Raw genomic sequence first — 25,473 nt, forward strand, 5'->3', positions numbered from 1 at the left:
AAATCAATTTGAAGGACACAAAGACTATGTGGGGATCTGAAAACTGTACCTAAACTATCCTACATCCTCAGAGACAATAGAGAAGATTTTTGAACTGATAAAGCAAAAACAGGATGCTATAAGAAGGAACACAGAGAAAACTCTAGAGCTCTTAGAAATTAGCAGAAATGAAAACTTAGTAGAAGGATAGAAAGGATAGAAAATGAGCTGGACAGGAGCACCTGAGTGGCCCATCTGTTGAGCATCCAACTCTTGACTTCAGTCAAGCCATGATCTCACATTTCCTGGGATCAAGCCCCCTGACCAAGTCTAGCCTTCCTTCCCACACCCTGTCAGGCTTTGCGCTGAGAGTTCAGAGCCTGACTGGGATTCTCTCCGTCCCTCTCTCTCTGCCACCACTGTACTCCCTGCTCGTGCATGCTCTCTCTCTAAATAAATAAATAAACATTAAAAAAAAGAAAAGAAAAAAGAAGATGAGCTTGGCAGAAACTTCCAGACTGCAGATGAAAAAAACCCAGAAAATTACAGAAAGAGAATAATAAAATTAGAAAATCAACCCAGGAGATCCAATATCCAAATAATCGGCATTTTAATAAAGGGGGAAAAAGGAATTTATCAAAAAAATAACTCAAGAAAATGTCCCAGAAGTGAAGAATAAATATTTCCAAATGATGAAGCAGACCCACTGAGAATCTAGAAGAGATTGTAGAATCTAAAAGAGTAGATGACAACAGACCCATAAAAAGAGACTTTTGCCATAGTATTTCATAATACTGGGTACCTAAAGAAGATTCTAAAGTTTTGCAGAAATAAAGAGAGAAGAAAACATATTTATAAGAATCAAGACTTGAATAGAATCAGTCTTTTAAAAAAAATTTTTTTAATGTTTGTTTATTTTTTGACAGAGAGAGAGAGAGACACGGACAGGGGTGAGACTGTGTGTGTGTGGGGGGGGGGGGGTACTGAAAGAGATGGAGATACAGAATCTGAAGCAGGCTGCAGGCTCTGAGCTGTCAGCACAGAGCCTGACCGGGAGCTTGAACTCACAAACTGCGAGATCATGACCTGAGCCAGAGTCCGATGCTTAACCAACTAAGGCACCCAGGCGCCCCTAGAATCAGTCTTTTAAATAATTCCACTGAAAACTCAAAAACAAAGGAAGGATATCTCAAAATTCTGTCATAAAATTATTTCTAACCTTCATATCTTTACCCAGATGAGCTATCAGTTAAACAAAAGGGTAAATGAAAGACATTTTAAGACATACACAACCTCAAAATATTACCTTCTTTGCATCCTTTCTCTGTAAGCTATTTTAAGAGTTGTTCTATCAAAACAGATGTAGTAAACAGAAGGTCCACAAAAGAGAAAGGAAAAGGAAACTCTGAGGTTCAAAGATGAAGGGAAAAATCAGGCTGAGTGAGAGCTGTTGGTCAAGTCTATAGAGACTAGTCCAGACTGGGGAAATTCAGAAGATTCCAAGGAAATAGACTCCAAAGACAGGAAGTTGATAACTACCTAATAAAAGCATATTTAGATGAGTGTTATATGATAGAGGAGAAGTACATGGAAAACTAAGAAGGAGGGGCACCTGGGTAGCTCATCCAGTTGAGCATCCAACTTTGGCTCAGGTCATGATCTCAGTTCGTGAGTTCAAGCCCCCATCAGGCTCTCTGCTGTCAGTACAGAGCCTGCTTTGGATCCTCTGTCCTCCTCCTTCCTCTGCACTTCCCCTGTTCCCAAACTCTCTCTCAAAAATATATAAACAGTAAAAAAAAAAAAAAAAAACTAAAAAGGAAAATGACATAAAACCAAAAGTTATACAGGAAAATAATCATAGTAAACCACATAATTAAATTACAAACAGCGTTTGTGTAGTCATGATTATGAAAACACACTATTGATTTCATCAAATTTGTGATCTATATATTTTTAGAGGCTAGAAAATTGAAAAATGTATATATGGGTATGTAGTGGTGGTTAAGGAATGGGGACAGAGCCAAATATAATTAAAAGAGAATTATATTTTAATCTTCCAAAGATGGAAGTCAATTTATAATGACTAAAGTTGAAAATCCTCTCCAATAATCATGCTATTTATAGATAAAAAGATAGATATTTTCAAAAAACTGAAACAATTTTAAAGTGATTGCTGGGAAATGGAAAAGTGCATAGGGATTAGAAAACTTCTATTTTTCAAAAATAAACCTTATAGCACTATTTGATTCTTTATGTACATATATTACTTTGATCTAAAAATTTAAAAAATAGGCAGACAATCTGAATTGGCACACAGAATAAATTAAAAACAAGTCAGGAAAACCAGAGGTCTGGAAAATTCTTGATTTCCTTCCTTGTCTTTGTGGGTCCTGGGTCCTTTCCTGTTTATTTCAGCTCTGTCATCTCTGGGGTTGTCATATTAACCAAATCCCATTCTTTTCTAACCAAATCACCTTCCTACCTCTGGGAATCTCTCCAATGACTAAATTAGCAGTTAAAGTCACATAGCTATAGAAAGTCTTTCACCAAACATCAGCAGCCAATGAAAGTTCCCTTTGGGTAAATGGACTTAACTTGAACACACTTGTTTCAAGATGCAAATTTCTCCAAAATACAGGTATATGATTTTGTTTCTTTAGTAAATAGTAATAACAGCAATGACATGGATATTTTTACTTCTGATTTAGGCTGAAGTAGTTCTAACCTTGTCTGGTCTCTAAGAATAGAATATCCAAACTTTATCATTAAATTCTACATGTGGTACAGTTACTTCCAAACCATTTGAATCCCATTTGGTTCTCTCCTATACCCAATGAACAAAAAGGGATTGGGAGGTTGCAGTGAATCCCTTTATTCCAGGACCTACCCGTGATTGTGGGTGAGGAACACACACAGAAGTATTTTCAGTGCCTTTAACCCCTCATTCTTCCTAATGGCCGCTCTGCTGCCCTCCCACTGAAACAGTGTCAGTCACTTGTCAAGGGGAGTATGCACATAGCTAGGAACAAAGAAAGCAGCGTAGCTTTGAGTTTCAAATTAGACCTTTTTTTAAGCCCTTAGCCAAAACAATAATCTTGAAAGCATAGATTTCCTTTGCAAGTGCCAGGCCCTTGAGACAGCAAATGGCTTTTTTGTTATTGTTGTTCTTGTTGTGTTTTATTTTTACTGTTAAAATCTTAGCTCTTTTCCCAGAAAATATTGGAGGCAGGGGGAAAGGCAATGAAACATAAGTGGGCAGAATAGCAAGAAATATAGATGAAAAAAGAAACTTGAAATAGGGTAAGGGGAAATCCAAGAGCAACAGAGAAATGTATCCTGCTTCCCATCCAGAACTCTCTGGTACATGGCAAAGACTAAGGAGTGCAACCATAGGACAGATACAGCATGAAAGACACCTTCTGAAGGGCACCTGGGTGGCTCAGTTGGTTGGTTAAGTGTCTGACTCTTGGTTTTGGCTCAGATCATAATTTCATGGTTCGTGAGTTCCAGCCCAGCATCAAGCTCAGCGCTGCTGGTGCAGAGCCTGCTCTGTCTCTCAAAATAAATTAATAAACTTTAAAAAATATTTAAAAAAAAAAGAAAGATACCTTTTGAAAGATGGAAAAGAGTGAGGTGGTAGGTCACAAACTAATTGAGCTCTGTATAGAAAAATGAAGTCAGCCACATATTCATGTATCTAAGTTCTACTGTATAAAAATTTAAACTCCCCATTAAAATACTTAGATCTGGAGAGCTGGTATAGTTTTGCTTTGCTCTGAATACACAACCTTTTGAATATGGAGTATCAAAACCCAGTCACTTGTTCAAAAAGAATTTACTAAGCACCTACTATGCTCTCATTATACCAGATACATAGAGGTGAACCAGACAGACAAGTTCCCTGCCTTCACGGCTCCCACTTGAGCTGGGAAGACAAGCAGCAAATATGTAAAGAAAGAATTAAAGAACATAATTATAGCCCATAATAGAAAGATAATGATACGGAGGACAGAGACACTTTAGACAGATTAGGGAGGAAACTGCTCATGGCAAGAAATCGGAGAAAAGGGGCATATCTTATTAATCTCTGATTACTTTTCCCACCACAGAGCTAGGAAGAATAAGAGTTTATCTTGAAGAGTCTCTTCCCTCATGGCATCATCACCTTAGCCCCTTCCCGCCCCGGCCTACCAAGCAGCTCCCCACGCTCCAAATGTTTTCTCTACTCTGCTCTGAAATCTCAGCCTCTCTTTCTTCTTCACTGTGACAGTGAGCTAGTTTGAAGCTCAGTCCATGCTGGTGTGCTGACAAGAGACTTACATCTTTCAGAGAACAAAGTGGCAGGTGTACAGGGGACTTTTGGAGGGAAAGACACACAAAATAGGGACCATCAGACAAAATGATCAGGGAGATATCTAGAAGTTGTCTAGCTCCCCTAAATCACTCCTTGGTGGGGGACAGTACTCAGCCTCAGATCAAGAGCTGCCCTTGATCTTTCAAAAATCTGTTCCCCAAATCACACTTTCCAATATTTAAGAGACAGAATATAATGATCCAGCAAAAGAAATAGAAGAAATAGCCAGAGAAATGGGAGAGAAACCAGGGAGAGATAAACATCAAGAAGCCAGAGATGTTTTTGCATGGATGAAAAAATGTCTATGAAATTTAGCAAATGTATTTCAAGTGGTGGTAGGGGAAAGAAGTCTACTTTTTAGGTAGTAAAATAAGATAAGAAAGTAAAGACTCATACTTCTGGAAGCTTGCTTTAAAAAAAAAAAAAAGAACTGGTAGTTAGATCACAGGCAAAGAGAGTGTGAACTCGAGTGTTCTTCTATTCACATATGTGTATTTTTTTGGATTGAAGAAACAATGAGCACGTTTACTGGCTGATGAGAAAGAGCCAGTAGAGAGCTAGAGAGATGGAAAACACAGCAGAAACAAGAGCAAATAATTGGAGGAAATAAACATTAAAGGATGAAACAGATAACATGACCATACCCTGGACCATCCACACAATTCTAGACTCATATACATTAACTGCTCACTCAACATCACAAAGGACCATTCCCAATTTAGCAGTTGCTTGCACCAAAAGCCTTAAATTAAATCCTGACTCTTGCTTTCTCTCATATTTTGTGGGTCTTAACATTTGTCCAGGGTCTAACCGATTCTAACTACCACTGCCATCATCTTGCACCTTGACCATTACCCTATCTGCCCTCTTCCATCCTTTATCTCTTGCAGTCTGTTTTCCACACAGCCATCAGGTTGATCTTTATAAAACATAAGACAAATCATGCCACTCTTTGGCCCCAAACCCTCAAAAGCCTTCCCATCTGACTTGGGAAAAAAGTCACTAATTTGACCTATCAGGTCCTGTGTGGTTTGGCTGCCCCCTCACTCCCAACCTGCTTCCCTCTTCCAGCCAGTCTTTGTTAAGAGGGTCAAGAAGGTACAGGGATGCATGTCTGCTACAGCCACCCTTTCCTTTTCAGAGAAATAAAAGAAAGGCCATCTGCTGAAATAGGAAAGGGCAGTCAGAGATTCAGGAGAGCTGAGAAGAAAACATTAGAATTGCACAAGAATAGCTAGTCAGCAAAATGTGAGAGGGAGATGACCTAAAATAAGCAAAGATTTGCAAGATTATGAACAATGTATTGTAGTGGCACCTGTTCACATAGCTGTGGTTTACTCCAGCCAGTTCTCAGCAATCCCGAAACACGAGCAAAAGAGGCAGGTAGGTAGATCCAGATTGGAATTTTTTAGGACACAGTGCAGTGACAGGACAAGGGAGGATGGAATCTAGAATTCTGGTGTGTGTCTGGGATTGGGGGGGGGGGGAGGGGAAGGAAGAGTGCTCTCTAGCTAGCTCCCCCTAAGAGAAGAGAGTTAGAAAACACACCTACTATGGGGTTCTTTTGAGGCCTTTTCTAAGAAAACTGAAAAGGCAAAGTCATAGGCAGCTTAGCATAAGAAAAGCTCCTGAGGTCAACACCACCCATCCCAAAGTCTCATTAGAAGAGTCACCTGGAGTGCCTGGGTGACTCAGTCAGTTAAGCATCTCACTTCGGCTGAGGTCACGATTTCATGGTTTGTGAGTTCAAGCCCCGCGTTGGGCTCTGTGCTGACAGCCTGGAGCCTGCTTCGGATTCTGTGTCTCCTTTTCTCTCTGCCCCTCCCCAACTTGTGCTCTGTCTCTCTATGTCTCTCAAAAAATAAATAAATGTAAAAAAATTTTTTTAGAAAAGAAAAATCAACACCCATCTCTTTTGCCAAGTCTTAACTAGAGGTAGGAGTTTAAGTGTCCTTCCCTTACATTCATTTTAAATCAGTAAGGCTCCCAAATTAGATTTTCACAGATTAAGACTTTTTGGGGGGTTGTTAAACATAAATTCAACTTTAAAGAAGAGAGTATCTAAAGAGCTAGCTCAGAACTAGCTTCAGAGAGAATCTTTTAAAGCCTCCAGTATTTCCTGACAGTCAACCAGAACATAACTCTCATCCCATAAAAATCTTCCTATCTACACACACAAAGTCCAAAACTACAACCATGTACCTGGCACCTCTACTTCCAGGGAGGCCTGATGCAGTCATTGCAATTTATGTAAATATTATGTAAAGACGTAAGAAGCAGTCACTTAGGAACTGGCTTAGAAATTGCTCCAAAGAAAATCCCCTGTCTGAGCATACCACAGCAATTCTTAAATCCATACACAAAGCCTTCTGGGTATAACATTTATTTTAGCAAATTCTAAATATATTCATATGTGGACTTGTTAGTCTTTCAACCTTTGAAAAATTTTGTAAGTATTTTGTTTCCAGCAAAATTAAAAGTATAAACCAGTTGACCCTTGATGCCACATACATAAGGATCCTGTAAGTCCCCAGTGCTTTCTCTCTAGCAGAGCACAATTTCACCCACCAGGCAACCACCCACCTTGAGCAATAGACACGTTCATAGGAATCAACACAAATTTATTAGAAGGTTACCATATAATTTCATAAGTAAAATTCTTCCCTGGCTGAAACCCCTGTTCTTAGAATGTGGGATTTCATAAAAACGTCTTTGCAAGTCAATTTCCTTTTCTATCTTGTAACATGGAAAGAAAACTCCAAGTGTATGTACCCTACCTAATAGTCTAATGTATATATATTTTATTGAACTTGAATGGTGATTTAGAAAAAAAAAAGGCAACATTGGCAGTGAAAAATATTGTGTAAGCGTTATCTGTCTGCACTAAGTTAAATTTTTCTTCATATTTTCCTTCATATTAGAAAAAAAAAAGGTTTAGATCCCAAAAAGGCAAATTCCCCCATGTGATTCTCTCCCCTCAACTATCCAATGAAACTACTCATAGAAGGTCACCAATGACCTCATAATGCTAACCAGACCCTCCTGAGTCACTGTCCCCTTTCTCTTGTTGTTCTCCCTTCCTTCTTGAAGTTGCAAGAAACTTCTTCTGGAGCCATGCTTTCTTTTTATCCTTCTGGGCTCTCTTCTTTATCCTTCTGTGGCTCTCCTCCCTCAAGTGTCATCCTTCACCAGCTTCATTCTGAATCTACCCTGCCACTCTCTTGACATCGGTTACTTTCTCTACCCTGTGATTCACAAAGAGATCTCACCATGTTTTACATCTCTGGAACCCCAAAATCACACTTTTAACTGTCTAACCTAATGTACATTACCACCTAAATGACCTCAGGCACCTCACACTCAAACATGTTCAAAATAGAACCATTCTCTTCCCCCAGGAATAGTTGCTTCTTTTTTCCTATCTCAGAAAAGAACGTGGTCATTCACACAGCTGAATTAGCCAGAAACCTTCCAGTCCTTTTGGATTCTTCTCTCTATCATATTTGACACATTTATCCACTCACCAATAACAACTTAAAAAAGCATTTCAGGAATTTTATATACAATCTATTTTTGAGTATTCCAAAAAAACTCTGCAATGTAGTGATCTCCATTTTACAGATGAAGGTCTAGATAACTGGTGTAAATTCTTAATAATTGAACATAGGTTTGTCTGACTCTAAAGTCCATGGTCTTTTCATAAACTATGTTGTCTCCCTAGACTGTGGGAAAGTATGAATATGCCGCACCTGGCCTGCCACCTGCTTAAAGTTTTATTGGAACATAGGCATGCCCATTTATTTATGTCTTTGCCTCTTCTAACACTACAACAGCAGAGGGGCACCTGGGTGGCTCAGTCAGTTAAGCATCTAACTCTTGGTTTTGGCTCAGGTCATGATCTCACATTTCATGGGTTTGAGCCCTGCATCAAGCTCTGTACCGATAGTGCAGAGCCTGCTTGGGATTCTCTCTCTCCCTTTCTCTCTCTGCCCCTCCTCTGCCCATGCTCTCTCTCCTCTGTCTCTCTCTCTCAAAATAAATAAACATTAAAAAAAAAACCACTACAATACCAGACATGAGTGGTTGCAACAGAGACTTGACCATGAAGCCTAAGATAGTTGTTAACTGTCATTTTACAGAAAAAACAATTTGCTGGTTCTGAAACTGCCACCTTCCATATCCCTACCCCCTCAATTTATGACTTCCTGAATCATTGCAACAGCCTCCAAACTGGTTTCTCTACCTGCAGCTTTTCTCTGCTCCAATTCATCCTCCACACAGAAGAATGAAATTCTTCTTTATCTCACAACCTTTAGGATAAATGATAAACTCCTTGCCAAGCTATGCAAGTGAAATACATGGAGTTCTACAAAAGGGCCAAGCCATTTCATTCCTGTTTTTTTCACATATGTTCTCTTTATTTCAAAAAGTACCGAAGTCCAGTATGTTTTTCTATTCTAATCTCATGAGTCACTTCCTCCCAGAAATCTTCCTGCATTCCTCAGGATAAGCTAGGTAAACTTTTTTCATTCATTCAACATGTTTAATGAGCATAACTTTCAACTAGGCACAATACTTTGTGCTAAATATGTAATGACAAATAGGACAAACACAGACCCTGTTCTTACCTGCTCTGTAGTTCAGCCCAACTTCTTTGTTCATCTGTTCAAAGTCTTAGCTTTTAGCTCACCGCATAAAGACAAATAAGAAGGAGATGACGATGGAGAAGTAATGAAGATGGGGAAAGAGTTGCACGTGGAAATCGGGACAGAGATGGAGATGGGGATGGGGATGCAGACGGGGATGGGAATGGGGAAATAGTTGCATGTGAAAATGGGGACAGAGACGGGGATGGAGATGGGGATGGGATGGAGATGGGGATGGGATGGAGATGGGGATGGGATGGAGATGGGGATGGAGATGGGGATGGGGATGGGGATGGAGATGGGAATGCGGATGGGGATGGGGATGGGGATGGAGATGGGGATGCGGATGGGGATAGGGAAATAGTTGCATGTGGAAATGGGGACAGAGATGGGGATGGGGAAGGGATGGATATGGGATGGGGATGAGGTTGGAGAAGGGGATAGAGATGAGGATAGGAATGGGATGAAAGGGGGATGGACATGCAGATGGATATGGACATGGAAACAGGGATGGGCATGATGATGGAGATGGGGCTGGAGACTGGGATGGGGATGGAGATGGGAATAGAAATGAGGATGGAGATGGAGAGAGAAGGCGGATGGACATGGACATGGACATGGGGACGGGGATAGAGATGGAGGGAATGGGAGAGAAAGAAAGATGATTCAGTGATTCTCTTGTCTGACACTCACCATACTACTAACTTACTGAGAGCCACAAAGTATCCAGTTTGTCTGCTTAATAACTGTCTGGGACAATGATGAATGAATTAAATAATTCTGAGTGATACTGAGACACAAGGTAGTTCCAGAGACCAGCTCTTTCAAAGAGACCAGACTAATTACTGAGCCACTGAGAAAATTTCCTGTTTTCTGGGAAAACTCAATCTTCATAGAATCTGAGAGGCTTTGTGAAAATGTGACTAGGCATAAAAAGAAACATGAGTATAAAAGAACATTCCTGCAAAAGATACAAGTTCTATTGTGATTAAGAAATGGAATAAAGTACACACCACGTAGCCTTTTCCTAACTACCAGGCTATACATCTGCAACTACTAAACCATGAATAAAGGTACTTATAACCCTGAACTTTGTGTTCCACAAAATGTTTTTCCTCATAGGATACTCAGCTTATTAAAGAAAAGAGGTTTTAAAAAAAAAGAAAGAAAGAAAATCTTTTTTACAAGCAGAAGTAAAGCAGACACAAAGAATTGACCCAGTTTCCAAAATAAACATTAAGCTTAAAAGTCTCTCCATCTGGCTGAATCTAAAACCAGAAATGAAAATCAGCATGTCCACACTCCACTTCCTACCTACACCACAACAGCAAGGGCAAGGAAAAATTCAACGTGTAACTTAGGATTGTATCTCAGTCACCTAAAGTCTCATGTTAAGATCCGAAGAATAATTGTTTTAATATTGGAAAAGAGCAACAGTTCACTTTTATTTTTTTAAAGCAGCATTTCTTTAATATTTATTTTATTTCATTCTACTTTTTTTCTTCCAAGTTTTTATTTAAATTCCAGTCCACTTTGAAACCTGCCTGGACATCCGTGTAGGCCAAATATCCTTCAGAGTTCCCACTGGTCTGGTGTACACACTTCTCCTTGGGCTCTACTCTTATGTCCTGAAGCAAATGTCTTTCAGTCTATCTAGCTGCCTAATTTCTATTCAAAAAACACTCTTCTCTCCAAAAACAATATTTTCTTTTCTCTACAAGATTTCCTGACAGTGTCCCCTCATTACTGAATATATTCCATAAAAGATGCACCTTACTCTCAATAAAATTGGCAAAATATGTAATATACATGAAAACCCCTAAAACCGGTAAGTGGAACGTCTTCCATTTCATTATTAACCTCATTACCAACAGCCAACCCAACTCTAAGAACAGTGGCATAACTGCACTAACAGAATCTGAAATATTTGTTAGCACAGACAGGAATATTAAAAGTCATTTATTTCAACTCCTGCATTACACAACTGAAAAACTAAAACCAAAGAGATTCAAAGACTCTCTAAGGTCACACAGGCCTTCACCCTCAACTTATTCTATATTCTCCCAATCTCTGGGTCTCACCATTTTCTATTTATTTCCTTTTCCTATGGAGAGAGATAAAAGCAATGCCTATAATCTCAGCTTGGCTTTTATCTGAACTCCACAGAGAATGCTAAATTAGATCATCAACTAGAGAATATGGTGCATGGCATCAGCCTCCTCTGCGTGATGTTGAGTGACCAGTGTGTAACCAAGGGCTCCCTGGTGGCTTAACCACCCACATGAAGATTCGAATTTCTCTTCATGCACATCTCACTAGCAGATGGTCCTGCTGTACTTCTAAATATGCTAAACCATTTGCCTGCTGCATTGTAAACCGTATCAGTCAATTACACAAGAGTTCTTAGATTGTTTGGGCTATCATCTATTACATCCTGTTTGAAAATTGCAGATTAGCCTTTTTATGACTACCTGCCTACCAATTAATCTCAGCAGTTTTCATATTTATAGTTTTTAGTCTTTCTTTGTTTTACTTTTAAAGATTTAATTTGCACGACATCCCACCAGGACAGATTCTGATTGCCATATACCACATGAGTCAGGCTGCTTCAATCTAGCAACTAAGCAGGCAAAAATAGGGAAAAATGCTTTTAAATACAATAAGTACCCCAAGTCTAATCTTATTTTAATTTATTTTCATTATTTATTTACTTACTTACTTACTTATTTTTGAGAGAGAGAGAGAGAAAAAGAGTGCAAGCAGGGGAGGGGCAGAGGGAGAGAGAAAGAGAGAGAAATACCTTAAGCAGGCTCCACTTCCAGCATGGAGCCCAACGGGGCTCCATTCAATGCCCTTGAGATCACGACCTGAGCCAAAAATCAAGAGTCAGATGCTTAACCGACTGAGCCACCCAGGCGCACCCCAGTAAAGTCAAATCTTATAGTCCTTTGAAATATGCTGTGTACATGTTTACTAATGTATTTAACAGTGTATTAAAACAAAATAGGGGTGCCTAGGTGGCTCAGTCAGTTGAGCATTCTACTTCGGCTCAGGTCATGATCTTGCGGTTTGTGAGTTCCAGCTCCGCGTCAGGCTCTGTGCTGACAGCTCAGAGACTGGAGACTGCTTCGGATTCTGTGTCTCCCTCTCTCTCTGCCCCTCCCTGGCTCATGCTCTGTCTCTGTCAAAAATAAATAAACATTAAAAAAAATTAAAAAAGAAAATTTTAAACAAAATAAAGCAAGCAAATGAACAAAAAATAGAGAAAAAGTGAGAGAGAAAAAGAGAAAGAGAAAATTTATGGTTGGACATAAATTATTCATGGCATAAAGTTATTTATAACTTATATTTTATTTTATATGTTTCTTTTTAAAAAAATTATAGTGAAGATGCAAGTGTATAGATTTTTATAATGGTTGGATTAAAGAAAAATACAATTTATATGATCATTTAGTAATGAAGAAGAAACTAAGTAAGCAATTGCTTCTCTGATAAATCTTTAAAAGCGGATTCATAAAAATACATTAAGACAAAAGGATAATCATATCAGAAACATTCCATTCTCATATTGCTTTGTTTTATAGTCATCAAAACAAATCATCAGTGCACTAAGGTGCTTTCTGAATAGAAGCAAAATTAGTCAGTCTGCTAATCTTTGTAAAAAAGAAAATAATTAGGGGCTCAATAAGATTATACAAATGAAATGGATTAGAGAACATTTCATGAAGGCATCATGACATATTTACTCTGCAAAGAAGCAAAGACATTACCCACATCTTGATCTTTAAAAAAAAAAGTATGCAGGGTATGCAGTATGCAGTTGAACTTCCGAGTCTTGATTTCAGCTCAGGTCATGATCTAGGTGTTTGTGAGTTTGAGCCTTGCATCAAGTTCTGCACTGACAGTGCAGGGCTTGCTTGCAATTTTCTGTCTCCTGTCTCCCCTCTGTCTCTGTCCCTCCCTTGCTCACTCTCTCTCTCTCTCTCAAAAATAAATATAACATCTTTTTAAAGTATGCTATTTTCCACAACTGCTGTAGAACTCAACACAAAAATACCTTTTCACAAATGTCCTCTGGCAGTGAATTTGATGAATGTCAGCAGAGCTGTCAGGTTCATTCATGAATGGACAAATGCAGAGGAATGAGAGAGAGTTAACTACCCTGCGGTAGTGTAATGGCTGCTACCAGAGCCATGGAGTTCTACCCAAGGCATAGAGCATGCCAAAGCTGAGAAGAAACAAAATTGAGATAAAGAATGCATGGTGGTAGATATATGTTGAGAAGATCCAAAAAAACTTTTCCAGTTCTATAATCTGAGCAAGGTGATTCTCCACCTTGGGCAAATGATGGAACAAAGGATTTAAGTCCTCCAGGTAGCAGGAAGAAGAAATACCCTGGGATCCTGCTGATGCAGAAGGGATCAAAAGGGAACACAGAGTGACTGGAATTGAAGGGAGGCCACAGTCATAAATTTTGTCTGAAGATTTGTCTGATAGCAACAAGGAGAACCTTGGGACTGTGTTCCTGGATGGAGTCTGTATGCAATTCAGCATCAGGGGGGAAGGACCTAGAGGTCAGAGAGGAAAGCCCATTAAAGAAAGAAGAGGGCTCAGAAAGGACCTAGGAACTGGAACTGTTGCCATTAAAATTTCTCAATTTTGCTAGAAGGCATGGAAATTTCGGATGACTTTCTCCAGAAAAAGAAGCTATGATTTACAAGTAGTGATTACTTCTTCCACAGAATATAGGCATTTTTCACAACAGAATATAGGCAGTTGGTATCTCCATCAACGTTTTGATAAAATACTTTTCTTAGTTACTGTGTTAAAAGGTTGTAAGTGGTGCTTCTCAAACAGCCAGCATGGATTGACTAGAATCTTAACACAACTAAAAGCATGAACCTTTCTGTTTTCTATCTCCCTCTTCTCTTACTCTCCTACTCTCCTTCCCCATCACACACACATACAGAGAGAGAGAGAGAGAGAGAGAGAGAGAGAGAGAGAGAGATGGACGCTAAATCCCTGGCTGTATCTATGGCTGATAACACATATTGGGAACAGTAGTAGTTTGTTTTGTTTTCCTTGGTGTTATTGTAGGGGGAAAAAGTGACACTAAGACTACAAGTAGCTTCAGTAGGTACATTTGGTTGATATTTTGAGCTTGTGTGTCTAATAAATTTTGGAATTGTGAGAAGTTACTGTTATACTTCATGGGTCTTGACAGTTTTCTATCAACTTCTTGGGTTGTTTCAAAGGAAACATATCATTAAATTACTAAGGACCCAAGGACTAAGAAAGAAATTAAAAGGCATCTCCCTGGGACGATCTCGGCAATAGAAACTGGACTTTGAGGCATAAAAAAAGAACAAAAACAAAATCAAAAACAAACAAACAAACAAAAAGCTAAAGTCAACAGACAAAAAAAATGTCAGAAGCTAGTTTATAAACAGAAAACTACTGCTCAGGTGTTAAAAGGAAATAGCAGAAACTCAGAAAAAAGGACGAAGTTTGAGACTAGGTGTTCATCTTGAAATCAAGACAAGAACTAAAGAGAAAGAAAAGAAGGAGAAAGACATTTAGATATAGCAATATATTCGGCCACACATGAAGTAGAGAAAGGATGGGCCCAAGGGAACCGAATAAAGTTTTGTTGGATTTCAAGGGGTTATGATGACTGAAAAAAGCCAATTTCAAAAGGTCACATTTTTCATGATTCCACTTGCATAACATTCTCAAAATCACAATATTTCTCTCTGCCTCTCTCTCTGCCCCTGCCCCACCCATGCTTTTTTTCTCTCTCTCAAAATAAATAAACTAAAAAAATGTAAACCTCCCCAATGTGGAATCTCAGAAAGGAGGTCTTATACCACAAACCAATGACCATGACCTAAAGGCTTAACAAGTACTAATAACACTAATCATACCTCCAGTACAATGATCTTAAGGTTACTCTGGGGGGTTAGAATTAGGCTTGGATAAATCATCTAAGTCAACTTGAAGGGGTATATAATGGTGAAGTCTCCCCCATAATCTTCTTTTAAAATAGCTTCTTTGATACGTATTTCCTTAATTTCTGATCTGACACAATCCAGTCTCAGTCTGAGTGTAGAACACATGGTCTTTCAACTCCTTTAGAGAACATTCTAGTCCCAAGAACACCATCCAGGCATTTAGTACTCAGGAAGCCTGCTAACTCCCAGATACTTTTGTCATTGCCAAATGAGCTCGTATTTACTAATCCTTTAATTCTCTCAAAGGAGCATATATTAAACCTAGAGTGTTTATTAACCTAGAGTATTTGCTACAGAGACTAAATTTATGAAACTTTTATTCTTCTTAATTGTAAAAACCTGCAGAAAACTATCCTGAGATCAATGTTAGTCAAGAATTCAATTACTAACTAAAGTATTTTCTAAACTATGTATCACCCATCATATCCTGGCTGCTTTTTTTGGAATTTAATACACTGCCAACAAAACCTATGGGATGTGCCAGATGCTGCCTTTGTAGATGCTGGTTTCCCTTGGAAAGAGCTCTGCTGGTTACAAGGCTGTGAACAGAATTAAATCAAAGAGTTCCCATTCCGATTTTCGTACCACTCTATCAACACTGTTTTTCATGTGCTCAATACATTCTGAAAACTAAAATGTATTATTTTGCATTTTATTTTCTAAGGCTGAATAAAAATTAAGCCAATGCAAATAATATGGAATAAACACCTTTCTGAAGACAAAGTAGTTTCATTTTAATCTTGTTAGAGACTGGAGCCTGGAAAACCACCAACAACAATAATTTTTTGGTAATTAAAAAAGAAAAACGAGATACTTACAGCCAACCATCATCATGGCCACTGAAAACATCTTCTCCACATCGGTGGTAGGAGCTATGTTTCCAAATCCTATGGTTGTAAGGCTTGTCATGGTAAAGTAGAGAGAGGACACGTACAGAGAATCCTTGCTGGGTCCTCCTTCCCATATCCCTGCACTGGTATTATATCGATACGGAGTCCCAATGCTCAAGGCCAGCTGGTAGAGCCAACTGTCTATTTGGATCGTGTTCGTCACTTCATCGATGACCTCATAGTCCCCAATGCTGTACCATATGCAGGCCAGCCAGTGGGCAACTAGTCCAAACACACATACCAGGAGCACGAGGACTGCGGCTCCATACTCTAGGTAATGGTCCAATTTCCTAGCAACACGGCCCAGTCGCAAGAGACGCACCACTTTTAAAGAACTGAAGAGACTGCTGATTCCCTAAAGAAAAGAAAAGAAAAGAAATGACAGGACACTTTCAGAAAAGAAAAGGCTGGGAAACAATTCAATGGTTTACCTTCATGAACTTGATTGCCCATTTATATGCTAAGAACATACACATAATATAGCTATGACTTTAAGTCCACAAAAAAGCTAAAATGCTAAGGAAACTTTTTTCAAAAGCAGATTTATTTTTCCACCAAGAAATAAGATATTTCTGAATTATTAAATAAGACAACTTTTCATTAGCTGAGGAAGATCCAATTTATCTTCATAAGTGAAGTATAAATAGCACAGAGGAAAAAAAACCAAAGGAGAAAATTGCTCAAATGCAATATATATACAGAGCATAGAAATGGGATGATGAAATCAGACCTTTTATTACTTCTTTCCTATAAAACTTTTCCTCTACTCGAAAACATTTATTTTTACTTCTCATTTTGTAATAGCTATGAGCAGTAAAACTTCTGAAAAAGGAATCCCAATCTTACTGGCAAGCAAACAGGAAATACTTCTGTGCATACGAGGACAATGAGCAAATGCCATTGTTGCTTCCACTACCTCCTGTCACAGTCATGATAAGCACTAAATTTGTAGAGCTCTGAAAAAGTTAAGAGTTGAACATAGAATGGGTACGTAATCTACAAAATCCGATCATCCTTTAGCAATAGTTACAGAAAAGAATACCGTAAGGGAACGCAACAAGATAATTCATATTTTGCTCAAAGCTTAAAATCCAAATATAGCATCATCCAAATGGAAATACAGCATCTACTTTCTTCAATCAATGAAAGCCCCATAATTATTCTTTTTGGAAGCACATAATAAGCCATGTGGGGAAAGACGATAAATTCACTCCTGATGCAGGTAGGGAATATAGAGCTGTGATCTGGAAGCCTCTCGTCTGACCCTCACCTCCAAGACTCATGAAGACCATGACTCCCTTATTGCTAATTTTTTCTCCCAGAGAGGAGACAAGGAGTCTAGCATAACTTACCCTGAGCTTCCTTCTGACCAACACAGAAGAATTGGTTGGTATAGTGGAACAGATGTGACAGCAATAAGACTAATTTGGGCATTGTAAAGTTCTTGACAGTTAAGGTAAAAGGATTACTAATGTATTTGGTTATGTTCTACCCCATATGGTAGGTAGCATATGATTTAAATTTTTCAAAATAAATATTTGAAATAGAACAAAGAAAAGTAGAAACAAGAGAACTTGTACAAATGAAAGAGTAGCAGGAGCATTTTGACAGTTTTCTGTCTCAATCTCAATACCTTGGGCTCTATTTCAGCTCCTATTCTCAAATGCTGTGGCATCAGTACAGCCTTAAAATAAATTCTCATTTTTCTTGAACACTTGAGGGGGGAAAACAGATACCAAACTTTAGGCAGTTAAAAAAAAAAGCAGAATTATGAAAATTCAAAAGATGAATTGGCATAATTTACTGACAACAGATATTGAAAGGCAAGAGCACTGGGTGTTGTATGGAAACCAATTTGACAATAAATTATGTTTAAAAATAAATGATAAAATAAAATAAAATAAAAGAGAAAAGAAAAAGAAAAAGAAAAAGAAAAAGAAAAAGAAAAAGAAAGGCAAGAAGATTGAAGAGAGCTTGGAGGCTTTCAGAAATGGAGCCGTGTAATCACGAACAATGAAGACAAAAATAAGCAGTTCTTAAGCACTTCCATGGGCCAACCTCTGAGTTAGGCCCTGGGGACATGAACATAAATATGCCTTGCTTCTACTCTGAAGAAACCCATAGTCCAAATGTATGACAAACTCAAAACAGCATTAAATTAAAAAATAAAAACAGTGCTGCTATGGACGTACTTCTCTAGCTAGCTTAAAATTTTAAAGGAACTATGATACTGCTGTGAAAATACTGCACAGAAAAGGTATTTCCACCTGAGTTTTTTTCTCTAAAAATGAAGAGAAGAAAAAACAGAGAGGAAATCGTTATCCTCATTCGAACTAAAAAAGTCACAACTCTCAACCAGAATGTGAAAATCAGGGCCTACTAGAATTAGGTCCAAACAGTGGCAGAGCAAACCCTCCTGATCTCTGACATAGGCAGACCTCTCCAAAGGAGATGGTCCACCCCAAAGGATACCTGCTCTGGACCCCACTTAATCAAAAAACACCATTTTCTATGACCATGATTAACACTACTTAAACATTACAACATATTTTGCAAACATGCAAACTCTGCCACAGGTTCTACGACACCACTTTCTCCTGGGTTTTGCCAACTCCCCAACCGATATCTCTTTCAAAATTGTTTTCTAGGGCTACCCCTCTCCATGCTTCTATGATGTGTTAGGGTTCTCATCATGATTTTCCTCAGCCCTCTCCTGGCTGATCTACTGCATATGCATGATTCTACTGACTTCTCTATATGGATGATTCACCGGTCCTGTCTCCTGAGTTCCTGACACAGAGGCCAAATACTCACTATACATCTGCATTTAAATGTGTCATGGGTGTTCACAAGGTAATTGGTCCCACAGGGAATCCCTTGTTCCACTTGAATGAGTTCTCCATCACCAACTGTCATGAGTGACATCATTACCTGCCCTATCCCTCAGACCTGGGCCTGAGCTTCCTGCCACCCCCAGCTGATTATCAAATGTTATCACAGGACATGAGCAAGTGCTCAAAATACATCTACTTAATAAACCTCTCAAAAATTTCCCTTCTTTCCTATTCCCAAGGCCTTGTCTTGGTCATGACTTCATATTTTTTCTTCCTTGTGTCACCGGAAGAGCCTATCAGCCACCCTAGCTCTGTTCCTACTCCCTTTAATTCAGACCACACTATACAGGCCACCGGTCTGGTATATATTTAAATCACATCTATCTATTCATGTACCTCTCCAACCTTCACTGTTACTTCATACCTACAGGATTAAGTATTAGCTCCTGATACTCCTAGTCCCTCAGATTCTTAGTGCCTGTTCCACAACAACCAACCGCTGTGCAGTCTTCCCGTCCTTACCCCCAACGAACCCTGCAAGATTCATCTTTCTAATACACAGTACCCTCCAGGGACTCATCACAGACATTACATCAACCACAATCTCCAGGGCAGGCCTTCAAGGTGCCCAGCCTCACATCTGTCTGGACCGCCAGGTCATCTCCACTATGCCTGTGCGTCTCAGTAGTGCTCCCATCAAACCAAACTCCTGTTTGCTCCCAAACATAATCCCCAAGGTTCACTTTGAATTTGTCCGGAGTGTACCCTTCAAGGACTTGTAAAATCAGAAACTGTTATTCAAAATTATTAATATGCAAATAAGCAAGCTTGCTTTATTTGGAAAGCTGTTTTAACTTTCTCATTCTCTATCATTTTGTATTAAAGAGAATTTAATGCAATCATCATCAAAACTCAAACTGAAACAGCTTGCTTTTAAAACGTGATGAAAGGGTGCCTGGGTGGCTTAGCCAGTTAATCATCTGACTCTTGATTTCAGCTCAGGTCATGACCTCATGTTCGTGGGTTCGAGCCTCACGTCAGGCTCTGTGTGACAGCACAGAGACTACTTGGGATTCTCTCTCTCCCCCTCTCCCTGCCTCTCTCCACTTGTGCGCACATACACGCACATGCACGTGTGCTCTCTCTCTCTCCTTTCTATCTCTCAAATAAATAAACATTAAAAAAATAAATACATAAAATGCGATTAAATACTTAAAACTTGAAATCATGCAAACGTTCATCACCAGTATAATGGATAAACATTCATACATTCATTTAGTGGAATACTATCCAAAAATAAACATGAACAGACTATCTATATACAAGAAGAATAAATCTAAAAAACATCATGTTGAGCAAAAAGACCAAATACAAAAGAGTGTATACTGCATGCTTGCACGTACAAAAAGTGTAAAAACAGGTGTAATTCCTCTGTGGAATTAGAAGTCAAGATACTGGCTCCCTTTGTTGGTGGGGAAGGGTAGTGACTATGATGGGCATGAGGAGGATTGTGGGATTCTGGCAACATTCTGTTTCTTAATATGGCTAGTAATCATTACATGTGCTCACTTAGTGAAAATTCTTTGAGTTCTACACTTAAAACTGTCATTTTCTTTAAGCATATTATATTTAAACATAAAAAATAACGTTAAGGAAAATCCAGCAGTCACTGCTGTGTTGTTAACATCTCACCAGAGTACACAACTCAAATTCGTGATTTCTTTAGCATCATGTGATTTTTTTGAGGGAGGGTCATATTCAATATTGTATTAAAATAAGAGACTTCCCTTACTTATGATTCACTCTCACAACTTTTAGATTCGGCCACAAATTGTATTTAATTCCTTGTTTAAACCAGTCCTCAAAAAATGCCCTCCTTCTGTACCAACACCTTTTTAATAACAATTTCTTGATTCTGTACTTTCCACCAGTTTTATGTGCTCATTTATTTTCTGCTTCATTTCACGCCACACTTTCCAGACCTTCTGTGCCCTCCTCTGAAGTCCAGAGGATTTCTGCCTCTATCCCAACCTCTGAGCTCTTAGCACATGAATCCCTGGGGTTCCACAGGTAGAAGAGAATTTCAAACACATGAAATGCATAATAGAACACAGCAGGGTTAATGGAGAACTTTCAGTCATCAGTCTTCTGCCTTTCCAGCTTATTTCCTTACTTGACAAGTCCCTCAGGCCACAGGAGCACAGCAAACAATATCCAGCACATATCGCTGAGGTATTAACTCCTCAAAATTTTTATGGATTCCCACACTAAAGAGATGTGGGATGTTATTGGCATAAAAATTATATATTTCAATGATTAAGCCACCTAAAACACAAATCAATGCTCTCATTGGACCATCATTAATGATAGTAGGCAAATGGCTACTATCAGCTAATATATTTTCCTACCTTCTTCCCTTCTTGCTTTATAAAGAGAAAAGGGATGCTCCAAGAACTTTTTTATACAAAGATACATGACAAATAAGTGGGAGTGACAGAGGAGGAATGCAGGTTTGTAAAATCCAGTGCATGGTGTTTCACCTACATCTTACATTCCCACACACAGGATGTTGTGGTAGATTGTTTGCAAGGAAAAAAAATGTAGCTGTGGTTATTTTCCTTCTTATATCCACACTGCTTGGCTGTGTGACTTTGCAGCTCCTCCCTCCAGGAAATAAGGTCATTTCTCTAACCCTTGAATCCAAGCTGGCCCTATGGTTTGCTTTGGCCAACAGCATGTGGTGTAAATGACTTTGTGCCCATGCTAAGCCTACACCTCAAGAGGCATAGCACCTCCACTCAAGGTCTAGGAACCCAGCTTAGTTGCCATGTAAATACCTATGGGGTTTTTGAATGATGAGAGACCACAGAAGCAACCCTCTGAATCATCCATTTGAGCCATCCCAGATCAGTCAGCTACCAAGCAACTCAGCAGTTTACCACAAATGCATGGGCAAGCTTATCAAGATAAGTTAAACCTAGCCCAACTTAGCAGAACCACCTAATTTAGCCAAAAACTTGTGAGTTAAAGAAATGGTGATTGTTACTATCCATCAAGTTCTGGAGTAGTTTGTGATGCAGGGAAAAAAGGTAACTGATAATGGGCCACCTGGGTGGCTCAGTCGGTAAAGCATTTGACTTTGGCTCAGGTCATGATCTCAAGGTTCCTGGGTTCAAGCCCTGCGTCGAGCTTCGCACTTACAAGGCAGAGACTACTTGGGATTCTCCCTCCCTCCATCCCTCTACCCCTCCCTACCCTCTCCCTCAAAATAAATAAACTTAAAAAAAACTGATACAAATGTGGGGAAAATATATCTGTTACGTGTTTATGTGCATAGAATTTCATACTTGGTATGACTTAATACTAGGGACTATATAGATTGTCACTAGATACAAAGGTCTCATTTTAATAAGACTGTCCAATATAGGTAAGATATGGGTATGTAAAATAAAATTTAACATATAAATGTTAGACATTATTTATCTTTTATATTGGGAAATGTGTCCCTATTCTGCTTTGAATAGATCCATGCCAATGAATATACCACGAGAATAGAAAACTCAAAATTATTACTTCACATATTTCCTAAATATTTTTCAAATCCAACCTCACCTAAAGTCACCATAGATAACTTTATTATACATGTGAATGAGTCTTTCAATACCTTGGTCTCACAGTTTCTTCACCAAATCCTCTGCAACAATCTTTCCATTTCTCCTCAGATACCCACTCCCAGGGTCATAACATAAAATTTGTCATATCCTAAAAGTGTTTCTAGCTGTGAAGTCTTGAACTTAATCACCCTGCTATCTGACCATTTCCTCTTCTCTATTGAGCAAAATTGTCCAATTACACCAACTGCAGAGTTCAATCTTATTGAACTTCCAGTCCACCAACAGATCTACTTTTTCTCAATCTATCAACTCTCTCCATTCTCCACTTTCTTCTTTATGCAGTCCCATAACATCAGTAACACTATATACCCTGAATTTCTTAACATCTCTGCCTCTTCATTGTAGCCTCTATCAAAATCCAAATCCTAGCTCCATTATCAGCTTTCTTCATGCTTGTGTTAACGGTCAAGAAAATCATAATCTTGAGCATATAATAGGGCAGATTACCTCCACTATAAACTCATTATCATCAATCTCAAAGCATCTTTCAACTACCTAGTAATTTTACTGCTTTTCGTAAGAATTTATGTACCCACTAGATTTCAAACTTTCTCTACGCTGCTCAAAATTCCAACCATTCCCCTCTTCAACTACATTCTTCCCTAGACATTTAAATATCTCATGTGTCTCTCATTAAGAAGAAGAAAGAAAGAAAGAAAGAAAGAAAGAAAGAAAGAAAGAAAGAAAGGAAGGAAGAGAAAGAAAGAAAGAAAGAAAGAAAGAAAGAAAGAAAGAAAGAAAGAAAGGAAGAGAAAGAAAGAAAGAAAGAAAGAAAGAAAGAGAGAGAGAGAGAGAAAGAAAGAAAGAAAGAAAGGAAGGAAGAAAGGAAGAAAGAAAGAAAGGTAGTTTAAAAGAAACTCCTCCCCCCTTCTCCCATTCCAGACTATATCTCTGGTCCTCTTTTAATATCTAAGCAAATGTCAGCATTGGCCATTTGATTAAGCAAACCAGAAACTGAGAAGTATTCTTGTCAGAAGTATTCTGAAATTCCTCACACCCAATCTATCTTAAAATCCTGTTAATTTTGGCTCCTGAGTATCTCTCAGATGTATCCATTTCTCTCCATCTCTACTGTCACTACCTAAGGCCATGCTACTAGCATCTGTCTCCTGGATCTATAGATGTTTCCTAATAAGTTTCAAGTCCTTTATTTGTTCCCATCCAATTTTCTCTGAACACTATGTAACTCTTATACTTTTCAGGGCACCTGGGTGGCTCAGTTGGTTAAGAATCCGACTTCAGCTCAGGTCATGATCTCATGGCTTATGAGTTCGAGCCGGGTGTCTGACGGCTCAGAGCCTGGAGCCTGTTTCAGATTCTATGTCTCCCTCTCTCTCTGTCCCTCCCCACTCATGCTGTGTGTATCTCTCTCTCTCTCTCTCTCTCTCTCTCTCTCTCGCTCGCTCAAAAATAAATAAACATTAAAAAATTTTAATGAGAAAAAGAGTTACTTTACAAAATCACTCCCAGTTTAAAATCATATGATGGCTTCCCATTGTTCTTAAATCTGTTTTGGTTTACACAGACTTGCATGGTGTGGCCCGTGCCTACCGCTCTAACCTCATCCTTCAACATTCTTCAGCTCACTCTTCATCCAAATTTCAGGTTTTGGATATGCCATGCTCCCTCCAACACAGGGCCTAGGCACTTGCTAGTCTTTCATGCCCTCTATCCTTAGCTTACTTAGCTAGCTCTTTTCGTACTTCAGATCTCAGCTCAGTCACTGCTTCTCCAGGAAAACTCTCTTCTCCAGTCTAGATCAGGTCATTCCATTATATAGTCTCCAAGGACCATGTACATTCCCTTCAGGACATGTGCCTTAGTTGTGAGTGTATATGTTCTGTCAATCCTTTTATTTAGCACTCCCTTGCAAATAGTAAGCGCCAAATACTTATTGAAAGAATGAATACGTTATTTAAAGAATAAACTAACCAATACATAAGTCTCTCATAATAATTTCTGACTCCTCCACCACTGATATTGTATTAATAATTAATAGTTATTTCATCTTCATGGATAGCACCATAGCAGGCAACTGAATAGAAACCACAAAACAGTAATAAGCTCCATTTCATAAGCATTGGGTCCTTATTCTAAATAGATTATATACATGAATGACTACATAGTGCATTTCCATTTTCTATTGTAGAACACAATCTAAAGACTGAAAGAAAATTGCAAAGTACATTTATTATCTGAACCTTTAACCCAGATAACAAATTCTATTGCCTCCTTTCTATTCAAAATTCACTTGTCCAATTCCTGCTACCAAGAGATCCATGGGGAAATAATCCTAATTACTCCATACATTAGTTAACATGCTTCAGAGAAGGATCTCAGTTTAGATAACTTGTACATACTACCTGTTTTAGCCAATTTATATTCTTATCAAAACACAGTGGCATAGATAGATAGATAGATAGATAGATAGATGAAGAGCAGACATCTATCTTCAGTAATATCCATAATGTACAAATTTTTTAAGTGCTTCTTGTTGTGGAAAAGACTTTCTCTTTAATTGGATCATAATGAATATAAAGCAGGACCAAAATACACACCCTAAAAAGAGGTATATTGCCTGAAGTTTCAATTTTTTTCACACATTATGATACATGTACAAGCAAACTAAGTTGAAGGATGCTTTAAATTCTTCAATAACTTGTTGCTGCCTTTACGATAATCCAAACACCTTAATGCCACCTGCCTAACTCTATAGTTTTGCCTTGTGCATCTCTGTCTTCTGCTCTCTGTACTCCAGTCATAGAAAACTTAATTCTTTTCTTCAAAAATGTCATATTCTCTCACCTGGGAGTCTCTAAACATGATGTTTAAAGCACTCTCCTGAACCTACAAATCACCCCTTGTGCCTGGTTAACTCCTACTCATCTCTCAGGTCTGGGCTTAAATGTCTATCACTTCTTCAGAGACTTCCCTTAACTATCCCCATCCTCAAATAGATTAAAGCCCTTGTTTTAAAGCATAAGTACCTGGTCCAGGAAATGCTGAGGAATAATGGAGGAGGCAGTGAGTGTTGAAACAAAGGAAGGCTGAAGTGGCCATGATGGACCAGGTAATAAAAGTTATG

General features: G+C 38.7%; 1 protein-coding gene across 1 annotated transcript in view; it reads right to left on the bottom strand.

Moving 5' to 3' along the window:
- The window catches only part of KCNH5 (potassium voltage-gated channel subfamily H member 5), a 297,554-nt gene that overhangs the window by 188,429 nt on the left and 83,652 nt on the right, over positions 1-25,473 (bottom strand). Inside the window, exon 7 of the mRNA XM_015068125.3 lies at positions 15,809-16,235. Coding sequence (XP_014923611.1) covers positions 15,809-16,235 — 427 coding nt within the window. The remainder of the gene's footprint in view (positions 1-15,808; positions 16,236-25,473) is intronic.

Source organism: Acinonyx jubatus, chromosome B3 (assembly GCF_027475565.1).
Source record: "Acinonyx jubatus isolate Ajub_Pintada_27869175 chromosome B3, VMU_Ajub_asm_v1.0, whole genome shotgun sequence".
NCBI classification, from domain to species: Eukaryota; Metazoa; Chordata; class Mammalia; order Carnivora; family Felidae; genus Acinonyx; species Acinonyx jubatus.